General features: G+C 32.0%; 1 protein-coding gene across 7 annotated transcripts in view; it reads right to left on the bottom strand.

Annotated features, from left to right (window-relative positions):
- The window catches only part of HLTF (helicase like transcription factor), a 75,777-nt gene that overhangs the window by 29,968 nt on the left and 31,045 nt on the right, over positions 1 to 14,764 (bottom strand). For 5 of the 7 annotated variants that reach the window (XM_017679968.3, XM_017679970.3, XM_017679969.3 and 2 more), the window contains 11 exons: positions 13,918 to 14,051; positions 13,239 to 13,336; positions 12,154 to 12,228; positions 11,797 to 11,988; positions 9,384 to 9,479; positions 6,900 to 6,975; positions 5,621 to 5,711; positions 4,008 to 4,087; positions 3,877 to 3,921; positions 2,973 to 3,062; positions 686 to 783 (listed from right to left, as the gene is read on the bottom strand). In XM_017679968.3, coding sequence (XP_017535457.2) covers positions 686 to 783; positions 2,973 to 3,062; positions 3,877 to 3,921; positions 4,008 to 4,087; positions 5,621 to 5,711; positions 6,900 to 6,975; positions 9,384 to 9,479; positions 11,797 to 11,988; positions 12,154 to 12,228; positions 13,239 to 13,336; positions 13,918 to 14,051 — 1,075 coding nt within the window. The remainder of the gene's footprint in view (positions 1 to 685; positions 784 to 2,972; positions 3,063 to 3,876; positions 3,922 to 4,007; positions 4,088 to 5,620; positions 5,712 to 6,899; positions 6,976 to 9,383; positions 9,480 to 11,796; positions 11,989 to 12,153; positions 12,229 to 13,238; positions 13,337 to 13,917; positions 14,052 to 14,764) is intronic. The other 2 variants (XM_017679971.3, XM_017679973.3) reach the window with 1 other exon arrangement.

Raw genomic sequence — 14,764 nt, 5'->3', positions numbered from 1 at the left:
TGAAACTCAAACTGGAAAGGAAACAGAATCAAGTTGCTCCTTATACATAATATATAAAGAGGTTCCATTTCAATGAAATGTTTTTAGAACAGAAAAGCAATCTGGAAAAAGAAAAAAAAAAGACCAAATTTTCTGGTGGATAGCCTTAGAAGTAGCTCCAGAGTCAGAATGTTAGAGACTATATCCTAGCTCCATCATTTACTAGCTGGATGGCCTTAGGCAACTTAATTTCTCTGACAATTTGGTCACCTGGAAAATAAGAATAGTTGTGAGGATTAAAGGAAAAATCTGTTAAAGAGTTTGAAGAGTTTAGGGAAAATGAACACAAAGAAGCTCAATGTTATAAAAATAGAAGCTATTATTAGCTAAGTTCTTAGAAAAGAAGTTCCAATGGTTTATAAATTTGGTGGAGTCTCAATTATACACCTTTCCTACTTTGGGGGTCAGAATGGCAGAGGCAGAAGTATAACCCAAACCTTACGATAGCAGTTGATGTTTCTCTCTCTACTGTGTTATCTTCAAATAAAAACTACTTCTATTCAGCAGACACAACCTCAATTCACCAATTATTTGAACTTGAATATAAAGTGCTGACCAAGCATATTTATCCCAACAAAAGAATACTTTCTAACATATGAGACAAATATAAATTACATCACACTTATAAAGGATTGTAAAGACTTACAATCCAGTTGCTTAACACAGAAAGTGGACAGATGATCAGTGTTGTTCTTGGTCTCTCTCCAACATCAGTTTTCTTTGAACCCTCCACTGCAGATGCCCCTGAAAGAATCAGTGACATAACCAGTAGCTGCTTTTTTCTCAAATATATAGGTGGTCAATAAAGAGATAACAATAATGTGCCTCTATGAAAAGAGAAGTAGGAAGAACCACAGGGAAGGAGATGGACCTCTGTTTCTAGCCATAATGAAATAAAAAGAACTAGATTTTACCTTGCCATCTTAAGCAACTAAAAATCCAGATAGTAGAGAGGACTGTGAATGATGGGGCACAAGGACAAGTTTGGACTATCTTCTAATAGGTATTTGTTAAGTTATCATAGCTATCTAGTGAGATGAACACTGTTTTATGCAGTTTTGTGAATTTGTGCTATAGTTAATATGGTAGCCAGACTCCAAGATGGCCCCCATTGATATCTACTTCCTGAAGAGCCACAACCTCGTGGTCTCTTCCCATACTCTTTCAGGGTTGGTCTATGTGACCAACAGGATATGACAGAAGTGGTTGTTTATCACTTTGGAGATTAACTTATAAGAGATGCAGCTTCTCTGTCTTAAGTTCTTTTTCTCTCCACTTTTTCTCTCTCTGATCACTCCCTCTGAGGGAAACAAGTTGCCATTTGTGAGGACACTCAGGCAGCCTATGGAAAGACATACTACAATTTTATTTTCCATTCTGCTGTTGGACATATTTACATGATTTCCAGTATTTCACTAAAATAATGAGGCAATGAAAACTATTTTTCATGTCTCCTTGTATGTACCTATAGAGTTTAGGTAGTGTAGCATTAGCTTCATTATATTTGGCCTAGTTGCTTTCCATGATAATTTACACTCCCATCCAAAGTTCATGAGTTCCTGCTGCTATATAACCTTGCCCATACTTGGCAGTGTGAGATTTCTAAACATTTGTAAATATGATGGGCGAGACGGTATCTCTCTGCTCACTTAATGTGCATTTCCCCAATGACTGAGCTTACATACTTTTTTCCCATGTTTATTGGTTATTTGGATCTTCTGTACACAGTCTATACATTTATACTCTTAGTGACTATCCTCCCTTTGGGTTTTCTTCATCTAATTGATTTGTAGAATTCTTTACATATTCTAGGTACTAATCCTTTGTAAATTACACTTACCACAAATATCTTCTTCAGCCTCTAATTTATCACTTTTTTTATGGGGCCTTTTGATGCATGAAAACTTAAAACATAGAATTTAACCAAACTTTTCCTTATAACTTGTGTCTTATTCTAAAAAAAATCACTACCTACCATAAGAGAAAGCTTACATCTCCACTTACTAATTTTTATTTCTATTTTACTTCTATCCCAGAAATATATTTATTTTGGTTTTATCACAGCTGTGATTTCTTTCTCTTGTATTATAGCTATGTCTGCAACAGAATGGCATTTTCATGAATTTTATTCTATCTCAAATCTATCTTAATTAAAAATTCCACATTTCTTAAAATTTCTAAAATTAGGAGCAAGAGTAATCTATTTGAAATGCCAGTATTTCTATTCCTGTCTAATTCTTAGACCAAAAGTTACCTCTTTGTCATTATTCTGTTTTGGCTCAAATATATTATCTAGGTCCCTTTAGTCAATCTTTATTCCACTATCCTCCCTTATTTTCTTCACAGCACACATTATTTGAACTTGTATGTTTACTTGTTTGTTTCCCTCATCATTATACATCAACTCCATGAAAAGATTTTTGTCTGCTCTATCCCTAACATGTAAAACAGAGACTATGATCAGAGATGTAATAACTTGTCCCAGATCTCCTTAACCCTAGTTCGATCTCAAATATTTATACTCTTAAGCATTGTTTTCCTATGAATTACAAAATTATAATAAAGATCACTAACATTCTTAGATGAAAAGCAAATTCTACTCATACCAAAAATTAAATCTTACTATAATTTAAATTAATCCAAATTAAATTAAGTTTTAAAACAGCCATAAATTGCTCTGTACCTTCACTAGAATACCTCTGCAACTAGGATGAGTAGGGAACCTCTTTCCATCTTATTTTTGACCTAACTAAAATAAAAAGAATAGGAAGAGGTACTTAGAAGGAAAACACATTTATGGGATTATGTGGGTTTTTTCCTTTTCCCTGCTTTCTAAACTTTTTGTAATGTGGTCTTACAACTTTTGGCATTTTAAATTTATTTCTTTGAAAAACAGAAAAAACAAAACAAACCAGAAGAACAAATTTACTAACCCTTTTTCAACATTTTCTTTTTTGTTGCAGGGGCAGATGAAGTAAGTGCACATGCAAACTCTGAATCTTCTTTAACCTTAGAAGATCCTGCTGAAATAAAAACAACAGAATCGTTAAGGTATTTGAAAACTAATTCTCTCCTATGCTTAGATACAGGTACTTTCTGAAAACAGAAAACAGAATACCACCTTCCACATTCTCTATCTTGAGGGCTATATTACATAAAAATCAAATATCTAGCAACCAAAACTACTCTTCTAACACAAAGCCTATCCTTCCAGCTCAGATAAGGGATGTAGCCATTTGTGATAAATTGTTGCTTCTCTTGATGAAGAGATGTGAAAATAGGAGCAACATGATTCAGCTTCCAGGCAGAAGAATTTTTTTCAAGGAAACAGGTACTTGACTTCTAATGATGAAGCTGCCACAACTGCAGACCAGTCAGTGGTAATGAGTTATTTTCCAATGCAATGCAATTGTAGCTAATCAGAAATGCAATGTGATCTGATTTAGAAGAAAAGTGTATGTTTTAAAGGTAAAGGAAAAGGTAAAGTTATTCACCAGTTTGTTTTTACATCTGTATGATAATGCAAACAATAATATTGCCAAGACAGCGCTTCCACCCAACCTTTGTAATTATAATTTATACATATACAAAGTTTTAGAGATCATTTTATAAGTGGGTAGGAAATTTTGTTTTGTTTAACTTAAATATTTTCTCTCAGGTTTTAATTTGAAACTATTCTTTCAATTTGCCCCATTCATTTAGCACTGTTGGTAAAGCTCCATGAATAGTTCAAATGTAAACTACAGTCAATTTTAAGATTTACTAACAGAATTCCAAGCTAAAGAAATACAAATCAATGAACTTTTGCTTTAATAATTTTGATGTGTATATACATACCTTTTACTCTGCTTTTAGTCTCTGACTGTACCTTTTTCAGTTTGCCTAAAAGCAAAACCAAATATAAAAATGGTCACACTACAAAATTAGAATATAGGACACATTATCAAATTAAATCCACTTCATATTACCTTTCATTTTCTGTGGCAGTTCACTTGGTTCAATTTCCTCTGAATCACTGCTTTCGGTATACTGAATAGCAGTTTTTCTTCTGAAAGTATGCAGAAATTTTTATCAACCCAAAACAAAATGAGATATAAAAACCTATGTTCAATAAATACAATACAAATGTTTCTAGTCTTTCCCTCTTTATTTTTTTTAAAAAACTTCAAGGGTAATTTTTATTTGATAAATAAAAGTCAGATTTACTAAAAGCACTTTGCTTTCATAACCAGATGCATTTTCTATATAAATGCAGTACTACTATTATTAAATTTGAAAAAGTAAACCATTCTAAAAGAGCAATCATTTTAATAATGAGTTTGATGTATGGCAATTCGATTAAAACATTATATAAAAATGAAGAAATGACTCTAAACAAAGAAACACTCCCAGTATAATGAAATAAACAACTAAGAGGCAAAAATATAATTATTACATAATGAAAATATTTGTAATTTTGTATAGAAACAGTATACTGTTAAGTACACTGGTTAAGTGCCCAAGAACAAAGGACTCTGGAACCAGACAGCTTAGATTCCCATTCCACCACTATGTGACTTTAGGCAAGTGCAAGTCACCTATTATTCTTCTATGCCCCAGTTTCCTCATTTGGAAAAGAGGCATAAAAATACAATCCATTTAACAGGATAAAATGTGTTAACTACATGCAAAGCCCCAAGAAAAAATGTGCTGCCAATAGGCATTTTTGTATTAGCTATAATATGTGTGGTTAATAGTTTCTCCTATGTCCTTGTTATGATTTCCAAGTCCTCTGATCTGGTCCACCTGATAGAACTTTACCCAGGCTCATGGTCAGTTCAGAGTTGTAAGAGTCAATCTAGATGACAGGGAAACTAATAAGTCTTGGTTTTGTACTCAGCTTGGTCAGGTATTAATGATAAAGAACAATTAACAAAGCCCCAGTTTTGAGATCTTTTCTGGGCGAATACCTAACCGACTCAGATTTGAAATCACACCTGCAGATACTGATGGGGACAATACAACAAAGAAACCAAGTATTCAGATCTACTTCAGAGGTAAATGAAATTTATAAAGTTAACAAATTTAAGTTGTAATCAGAGAGGCATTGTGTTTTTAAATTCTTCCTCTAGTCTACATTAAGATAATATTCTCCATAAATAGCTTTATCAAGTCTTATTTCCACTAAAGGTGAAATGAGAATTGAGAAAAGCAAAGAACAGTTTTGTCAAGCCATTCAATAAATTTTCATTAGTTTTCATCTCCTAAAATTCATAAAGAAAACTCTTCTAATGCCTCAACAATTAAAAAAACCCAGGAGCTAGATCTTAGCTCCTATTGTTAAAGAAAAAGGAAAAAGTGGTAGACAAATGATTACTAAAAATTAGCAATTCACTTCTTTTTGGTTAATATTACTTTTCTTCACCTATAAAATGACAACAGTCTACCTCATCATAGAGTGATTATGGCAGTTCAAATAAAAGAATGAGAATGAAGAACAATGTAACTGAGATAATAATGGTATCTTTCTCCTATACATGAAAAAATGGAGAAAGAGTTTAAATAAACATATTACATATAATCAAACCATAACAGAGTTTACCTTTTGGGGCGGGAGCTAGACAATTCTGACTTGGGATATTTATTCTTTCCCTGGACATCTGAAATACTGGGTTCTCCACTACATCTAGGTCCTTCCATTTCAAAGAAAAGGACAAATACAGAGAGTATTAGTGAGGTTTCTGATAACTAGCAATATCCTTCTTAAAACCTTGGTTTTCAACTCAATAGTTCAACTTTAAATGTTCATTCCTGTCCTTGCCATCAGCCAGCTACTCTACTTGTTTCCTAATCTAGTATTCTCTCACTAAAAATTACCTTCTGTTTCTTGTACCAAGTCTTTCCCCTACAGTCATTCAGCCAATTTCCACACTTCTGGCTGAATTTACTGATGTTCCAAGGCAGCCAAGAGCTGCTAGAAAAAAATAAATAATATATAGGTGGTAGTATAAATTTACATTTTCAAATATCAGCTGTGGCCTTGTGTCACTTAGCAACTCTTCTGTGTGTCACACAGCCTCCCTATCCACTCACCAGAATGATATATACTATATTGGATCCTTTGCTGAGACTTTTAACTACCTTTACTCCCAGCAGATGACCCACTTCACTTTACAAGGAAAATCAGATGTCATCTTTCATAAACTCCTAATTTTCCCAGTTTTATTCCCTCAATTATCTTTATTTTCCCTCAACCTTACTTTCCTTCTAATGCAAACTCATCTACTGATTCTCTTGATCTCATTTCCACCAAAAGGCCTACAAATTATTCTCTCCATTGTATCCAAAATCTCTTCCTATCCATAAATTTCCTTAAAACAAAAGAAAAGATTCTAGTTCTTCATCTAGCATTCTTATCTTAAAATATTTTCAGTCTTCCTTTGTTCTAACCAATCCTCAGAAAGTAATTTTGTCAAAGTCATTAACTGCTAAATTCAGACATCCCTTCACATTTCTCTTCAGACTTCAGAATTTGGCTCTAACTTATCTTTCTATCCTTATTTTGTTATCCAGGCACATTATGTTATAAATGTCATAAACTATTCTGAAGTCCAGAGCCAAATATGTTCCATGTTTCGTTTTCTTTTAAATGCCTTTTCATGCGATTTTTTTTCCTACCAAAAATGCTTCTCTGATTTGTGTACTACCCAATTCCATAATCACCATATTGATTAAATTTTTCCTGACTAGTCCTCATGAGATTCTTTAGAAAAAGTGATGTGAAATTTTCTGCAGTACAAAACCAGAGATTGAATAACATCATTAAATTGGAGAAATCCAAATCAAATATGGGGTCATGGTGACAATTAAAATTGACTAACCTTTGATTAGTTCATCTGCCTTTTCACTGGTATTGTTTCCTCCAAGCATCATAGATTGATCATTAACATTACATTCCTGGATGAAAAGGCATATTTCTTAGATAGTACTACTGTCAGTTTTAACTAAACTCAAAATGCATCCTATTTTAACTGCTTTACTTTACATAATAAAGAGTAAATTGCTACCCCATTCTGGAGTGATGGGGAAAAGTAGATTAAATGAAGAATATACAAATTAATTAAAATTTTTTTCACCGTAACATCAAAAAAGAAATACAGCTGGTTTTTACCTTTTCAAAAGGAGTACAAAAAGCAAAATTCAACTAAAAATGGCATATTAGTTACCATGAGAAACACTCACAAACTGGGGTTTACTTTAGAATTAAAAGGAATTCTCAGACTACAAACTTTCAAGCCAACCCTACTCAGTCAATAATAGACAATAAGTTAAAGAGACTGCCATTGCCACCCATGTTTTCTGGATTTCCCAGAGTGAGGAGATACAGTATTACAGGTCCCAGAGTGCCTCCTCTCTTACTCAACTGGGGATTTTCCTGCCAACCCTGTCTTTTTTCTTTTCCCTTCATGTATACCCCTTTGTGTCAAAATGCATCAATGTATAATAGGAGTATAAAAACTTCTATGAAAGTAAAATCTTATACTCCTTTGTGAAAATATTTTTAACTGAGTCTAATAGGACAGGGTTCCTCCAATCTTATTTTTAAGTCTTGACTTGATCTGTAGGTAGAAATAACAAATGAAATTGGGTGAATTAAATTAATTCTTCCAGTTTAAAAAAGGTAGGTAATGATACCAGACTGTAAACCAAAACCTCAGAGTGGAGATTGGGATGGGTGGGCAGGAGTAAAGTAACTTCTGCTGAAAATTAGGGCCAAAACTAGAATATCTGATTTTAGCTACAAGAAAATGGAATCTTAAATATCTTATAAAATCCTACCAGAGTTAAATCTTACTAAAAATGTGGCTGAAAAGACAACCCATCCCCTTTTAATGGTATGAGTCTAATTAAAAATCCAAAATGCAACATTTTTAGAGATCTGTAAGACTTAACTAACTTTTTAAAGCATTGGCTCCAAGAAACTGTTAGAAATGCTTTTCATCATTCTACCTAATCTGTCAATAATTATCATAACCACTTAAACAGTACACAAAAATAATCTAAAATTCTATCTACAAATGAAAAATATCTTTTACATTATTCTTTGTATATTAAATGATTTTGCTCAGCAAGCTTTTTCTTCATAGAATTTAAAAGATAAATTTTCTACAAAGTACAACCTATTAAATCATACCATACTCCAATATAATGGAATTTAAGTCAATGACATTTCACTCTGTAAGCCTGAAATATCTAAATCTATTTTAAATGATGTAATTTTTGTTGCAATAAATCTTTGCTGGAAATTACATTTTCAGTCTCAATTTTAACTGATGGAGCAAACTAAATATCCTAAAACCTTCCTACTACACAACCTTAAATGTATGGCTGATATTGTGGGAGAAAAAGAAAAGCCTTATTAGTAATAGATAATTTTTAAATTGATAACTAACACTAAAGCTGTACTAGACTTACTTCAGTTGTAATAACCAAACATAGAAGAACAGGACATAAAGCATTGGCCTATTCACGGTAGGGGACTGAATCTCAGACATTATTAACAGGGTTAAACTCCCAAAAAAGTAAAAGAAGGAAATGCAACTAAAAACAGAAATCTGTAACACAATCTCAGTAAGCTATGGCAAGAACTGATGTGCAGCCTCTGAAAACTCCCAAGAATTAAAAAAATTACAATAGCAGTAAAACCAAAAAAGAGGTATTTTTTGGCCCACACCTTTCCCTTCTTTCCTACTTTAAGTTCTTTGTATTTTCAGCTGAGAATGAAAAAAAATTGTTTCATTGTAACAACAACTATTTAATTCTTAAAAATTGAATGTAAGTATATATATAATACATATGTATGCTAAGTATATATATATAAATTAAATACCAAGAAAAGTCACCCATATTCTCATCACTAGGCCATAATTGTCACTATTAACTTTCACACATACAGTGTGTGTGACCACATGTAGATATACATAAATACACATTTATAAAAAAAGGACTCAAATTCTACACAGATGTGTACCTGGCTTTAAAATAATGCTGAGGGGAAAAAATGTGTACTTTTATCTTTGGAAAAAATAATTTCTGATAACTTCTTTACATAGTTTCTTTGAAAATGGAATTATTGAGTCAATGATTTTAAACAGTGTAGGCTCTGGATACATACTACCAAACTGCCCTCAACAATGTGGTACTAGCTTCCACTCAGAAGCAATACAAGATAGGAAATTCATTTATCAAGTCTCAAAGCAATGGATATTATCAATTATTTTGGCAACTGTTTTTTAATGACAAAATTAATAAGGTTTTACAATAAACCAGAGATTTCAAAGAAAACACACTTAATAATACTTTACCCTCTTAAGTTGATTTTTTTTAATTCTTTCAACAGGAAGAGGTTTCCCATCATGGAAGTTGGTAAGAATTACTGCAATGGCTGTCAAAGTTTTGCCCTTTGAAATGTTTTAAAAAGACAAACGGTCAGATTCTGAAACCCAATCAGAGAACATTCCAAAACCAATTTTAAAATTAAGTAAGCAAATATCAAAAGGCCACAAAAGTGTGATGATTATTACATTTAATTATAAGTCAAGGCCACAGAAATGTAATGATTAAATAATATACACTTAAGTGGAAACTATTTCATTAAGAAATGTGTTCCCATACTGCACTACTAGGAATTATTAAATGGTTTACTCTTATCAAATACTATAAGCATCTCTGAGAAATATCGTTCTATTGAATGACTGCTATTATAAGTTTACATTTAACCCTGAACTAATAACTTTATCATGAAACTACAACTATTTACTTGCCACATAATCAGAGCTATTTTAAGATGATTAGTAACTTCAGTACACACGATGGATCATTTTATTAAATCTCATTTCAAGACAATTCTGAGATATAAAAGCTAACATTTACCAGTAAAGCATAAAGGACCTATTTTCTTGTGATTTGTCTTAAATGAAATGTGATTTTCATTATTTTCCATAGCTGAATTTATAATCAGCAACACAGAAATAAATCTCTAGCAATTATAAAGTACGGTAAGGCAGCAGTTTTCAAAGTGTGGTCCACAGGCTCTCGGGATTCCCAGGACCCTTTCAAGAATCCCTTTCAGAAATATGTGCAGTCAAAATTATTTTAATACTACTAAGATCTAATATATGTTGACATCTGCAATAATGCCACAAAAGGCACCAGTGGGTAAAACTGCTATTGCCTGATTATGAAACAAAGCAGTTGGCAATTCATTAAACTAGTGGTCATTGTATTCTTAACCACCATATACCCAATGTAAAAAAAAAAAAAAAGGTCAGTTTCACTTTAAGAATGTTCTTTATGAAGCAGTACACATTAATTTCATTAAATTCTGACTCTAAGATACAAAGTTTTAATATTCTGCATAACAAGAATGGATGTGCACCATGAAGTTTCACTTTTTTCCATATATCATCATTTTTACTTGAATGAATGACAACTAGGTATTCATGACTGAGGGGCAGACATTTTCTTGAATAGTAAACAAAATGAGACTATCTTCAAGTAAAATGATAGTATTTGTTATTGATAAACTTGAGCTTTCAAAGAAAAATTAGAATGTCCGAAGACATGTACCCAACATTATGAGCATAGTGCTTCTCAAAATGTAAATGGCTTTCTAATTTGATCAGCAGTAATACCAATGAATATAAACTTTTGATAGTGTATAATAAAATGCATCAACATTTGGCAGACCTGTGTAACTCAATGAAACCAATATTTTCCAAACAAACAATGCCTGATGTTACAATGTCATGCATGGGTAAAAAAAAAATATTAGTGTGCAAGCTATACTAATGGATTTTAACAGAAGAGTATAAAAAGTTCACTGATAGGATTTTTAAGTTCTACCTTCTAACTATTAACCTTTAATAAACTAATACTTGCTTAAATTTGTTGTTATATCAAAGAAGAGTACCTACAGTTATCTAGAAAGGCTATTAAAATATTCCTCCCTTTTACAACTATGTATCTATGTAAGGACTAATTTTCTGTATGTACTTCAATCAAAACACTGTATCACAACAGACTAAATAAAAGAGCAGATACGAAAATTTAGCTGTCATTTGGCAGACATTTAGAAGAGATTTGCAAAAATATGAAACAAAATGGCTTTTGTTTTGGAATAGTCCTTTTCATTTAAAAATATGCTATTTATGTTAACAAATAATGAGTTTAGTAACCATTATTTTAAAAGTGATTGTTAATTTAAAAATTTTGTTTTAATGTCTATTACTGTAGGTATTAATGGATATAATGCACACACATAAAAAAGCTCTTTGGTATCCTCAATAATTTTTAAGAGTGTTAAGGGTTACTGAGGTAAAAAAGTATAAAAACTGCTGGTGAAATAAATCTTAAGTACGTATTTTATACTCTGCATATCCCAATACTTGCAACAGAATACAATTTCACATACCATTGTTGTCTTTTCTTTTTTAAGAAAACCCACGTAGGATAAGCTGCCTTGGATTTCAAAAGAAAATTGAGAAACATGTCCTTATCATTACCACTAATTATTTTAACTGTACCTTAACCAAACAAAAAACAAAAAACAAAAAACTTAGCATTGAGTGAAAATCATGGGAAAAACTGTTCCATACATGAAAGTAAAACTTAGTCCCAAACTCACACCAACATATTCTTCTATCTACTTCAAAATTACTTTCTATGAAATCATAATTTCAAAACAAAACTTATTAACTCAAGAAAAAAAATAATTACCAAACCCATATCATCAGCTAAGATTCCTCCATGGACATTTTCTGGTCGGTCCTTCTCAGAAAAATTTGTTATTGTATTATAGTATAAGTCACTTCGCTGTTCCCAAAATGGTGGAAGTTCTTTACTGTTTTCCCGTGATACCATCCAAGCCAGAGCTTGTTTTTGATGTGGAAGCAATGGTGTTTCAATAGCCTATAAATAAAAGGTTACGTCATTAAGTAGAAATACAATTAGGCCTTTTCTTTTTTCTCTACACAGAGATCTAGAGAGGTTGAGCTTATGATAAAAAAAATTAATAGATTAATAGTGTATTTAAAAATCCAAAATAGTTTTAAATAAAAAATACTGGCTCAGTACCTCAGCTGGCTCCATTTCATGAGTTTTATCATCTTCTTTTAAATCTTCGAACAGCTTGTCAAATTCTGTTTTAAGCTATAATAAATAGCGACAAGAAACATCAAGAAACAAACCGAGTAATATAATAATTACACTTAGTTCCAAGATTTCAAATCATATAATTAACTATAAGAATCAACTATCAAAAGGCATATCAATGAAGTCAGCTTTTTGATAGGCTACACTGCTCATCGAAGGAAGAATAAATTGGTTCTTTACATGTAAGTGGTAACTGTGTTACAGTCAAAAGAATACAGAATAGAGATTTGTGAAGTCCTGGGTTTCAGTCACAGCTCTATCACAAATAAATCTACATATAACTTTACATAGTTTTATAGCAACATACATGTGCTGTAATTACTTATGTAAATTAACACATGAATACACAGGAGTAGCCCAGAAGAGATCAAACAAAATCTAAAAAGTTAGGAGAGGTCACTGGGGATTTGCCCATCAGACAGAGGCTCAAACCCTTCTAATAATGAGCAGATAAAATACAGTAACTATAATTAGGATCTAAAAAGGCTAACATTGAAGAGAGACAAGAAAGTTTATATTAATTTGTAGACTGATCTGCATTATTTTATATATTTTATATCCTAATTTTTTCAAACTAACTCAGAATAACAGTATCTTGAATTACAAATCAGACAAGCAAAAACTAGACTAATGTCAAAGATTTGGAATTAATTTTTTTTAGCACTGCATTTGCAATTTTACTGAACAAAGTTTTAAGCTTCAATTTTTTTTTAAATTAGTATTTGGACATTTGAAAAATTTCATGTACAAAAACACCAAGACATACTAAAACATCCCATGTACAAACAGCAATGGGTGTATTTTAATGTATGTATGAAATGTATGCACATAGTCTATATTCCTAATCACTGCTTTCCTTTTGTTTGCAGTACAATTTGCTGTTTATTCTACGTTTCATAACAATATATCTAAAGACTACTAATATCAGATACATACTTAATTCTTTTAAACATAAATTTTCAACATTTAAATATTACTTTTATTTAGAAAATAAAAGAGAAGCAGACCTGTTCAGTTGTCATCTGTACTGCAGCAGGAACTGGCATACTATAGCTTGGTCCAGCTCTTCCAGAGCCCCAACCACTTTCCAAACCAAATCCTAGAGCTAAAGTTTACAAATAGAAAGAATAAAATCACCAAATGAAATAAATTATCTTTTAATAAGTAGCTTTTAAAACTTGTGTAATAAGCTGCATTAAAGATTCCCTTAATATATTCAAAAGTCTCTCTAAAAGCTAATTCCTAAGTCATTCAAAAAACAAATTATTAAAATAATTCCATGTTGTTTGAACAAAGGCTCACCAAACAAATCACACTTTTCATTCCCTACAGGGAGATTTCTTTGTCTATAATAAAAGAGTGTTTAAAATCAGGGACTTCTAGGCATTATTATTACTGGACAAAATTAGGGGAGAAAATCCTTGTATATTTGTGTGTATGTGTGCGCGCATGTGGCACACACATGCGCGCACACATTCCCTCCTATGACTGTATGGTTATTTCAAAATGAAGAGAAAAAAGTTTCAGGGATCTCCTTAAAAGACCCCTAAAAAAAGTTACAACTTGGAGCCTTCAGCACAAAAGTAGTTTAGCCAACCAAACTCAAAAGTATTACTTAAGAGAATAAATCTTATACAATTCCTTCATTGTACAATACTAAAATAACAGTTTAAACCATAAGCTTACTTTTTAGTGCAGGACCCAATTTAAATCCATGTTTCTTCAACTGATCTAAAACTGCTTTTCGATTTTCTTCTTTTCCCCAAAAAGTCATATGCAGAGGCATGGTAAAAGCATTGTTTGCACCAAAAGGAACTACCCTATCATATGTAAGAAGGAAAAAAGTAGGAAATTAGAAGTGTTATTTTTTACTCCCATTAAAAGCCTGACTTTTAAATATTCTAAGTATTACAATCAAATTTTGCATAAAACTAAGGTAGGGAGGAAATAACTGGGCAGACTAGAAAGACAGAAAATGGACAGGGAATAGGATGAACAACAATCAGAAGGAAAGGGTATTTATTAGAAACAGAATGCCAGAAGAAACTGAGAAGATGGGGTAAAGCAGTATTTAAATACAAGGATACCCTACAACCAAGATTGTAAGATAGATAAAATAGTAAGTTTGAGAGGGTAGAGGTTTCACTAACAGAACCACCAAGGGCAACCCATTCTGAGAGAACAGGAAATGATTTGTAAGAACTATTTCTGACCCAAGACTCACTAAAAGTTTATTTTCAGGATCTGGAAAATTTGACTAAGAAAGGAGAAAACAAAGTGAGAAGACACTGCTGAAGATGCAACTTCCAAAATCGCTTTTATGTTCAATACTTTAATTGAGATCACAAACACCAATGTCTAAAAGAGAGTAATAGCACTAAGGAAGCTGGGAGTCTAAAAAGAGAAAAAGGTTGTAGAACTGGGAAAATGTATGCCCTGGTAAAGGAACAGCTGTTACTCAGTTTCAGTCAACTGACATCATGTGGAAATGAGGGTCCAGTATTACCAGATCTTCCATTTGTCAAGAAAAATC

This window comes from Manis javanica, chromosome 3 (assembly GCF_040802235.1).
Source record: "Manis javanica isolate MJ-LG chromosome 3, MJ_LKY, whole genome shotgun sequence".
NCBI lineage: Eukaryota > Metazoa > Chordata > Mammalia > Pholidota > Manidae > Manis > Manis javanica.
Note: the sequence above shows the minus strand (reverse complement) of the source record. Positions and strands in the feature narration are given on the sequence as shown.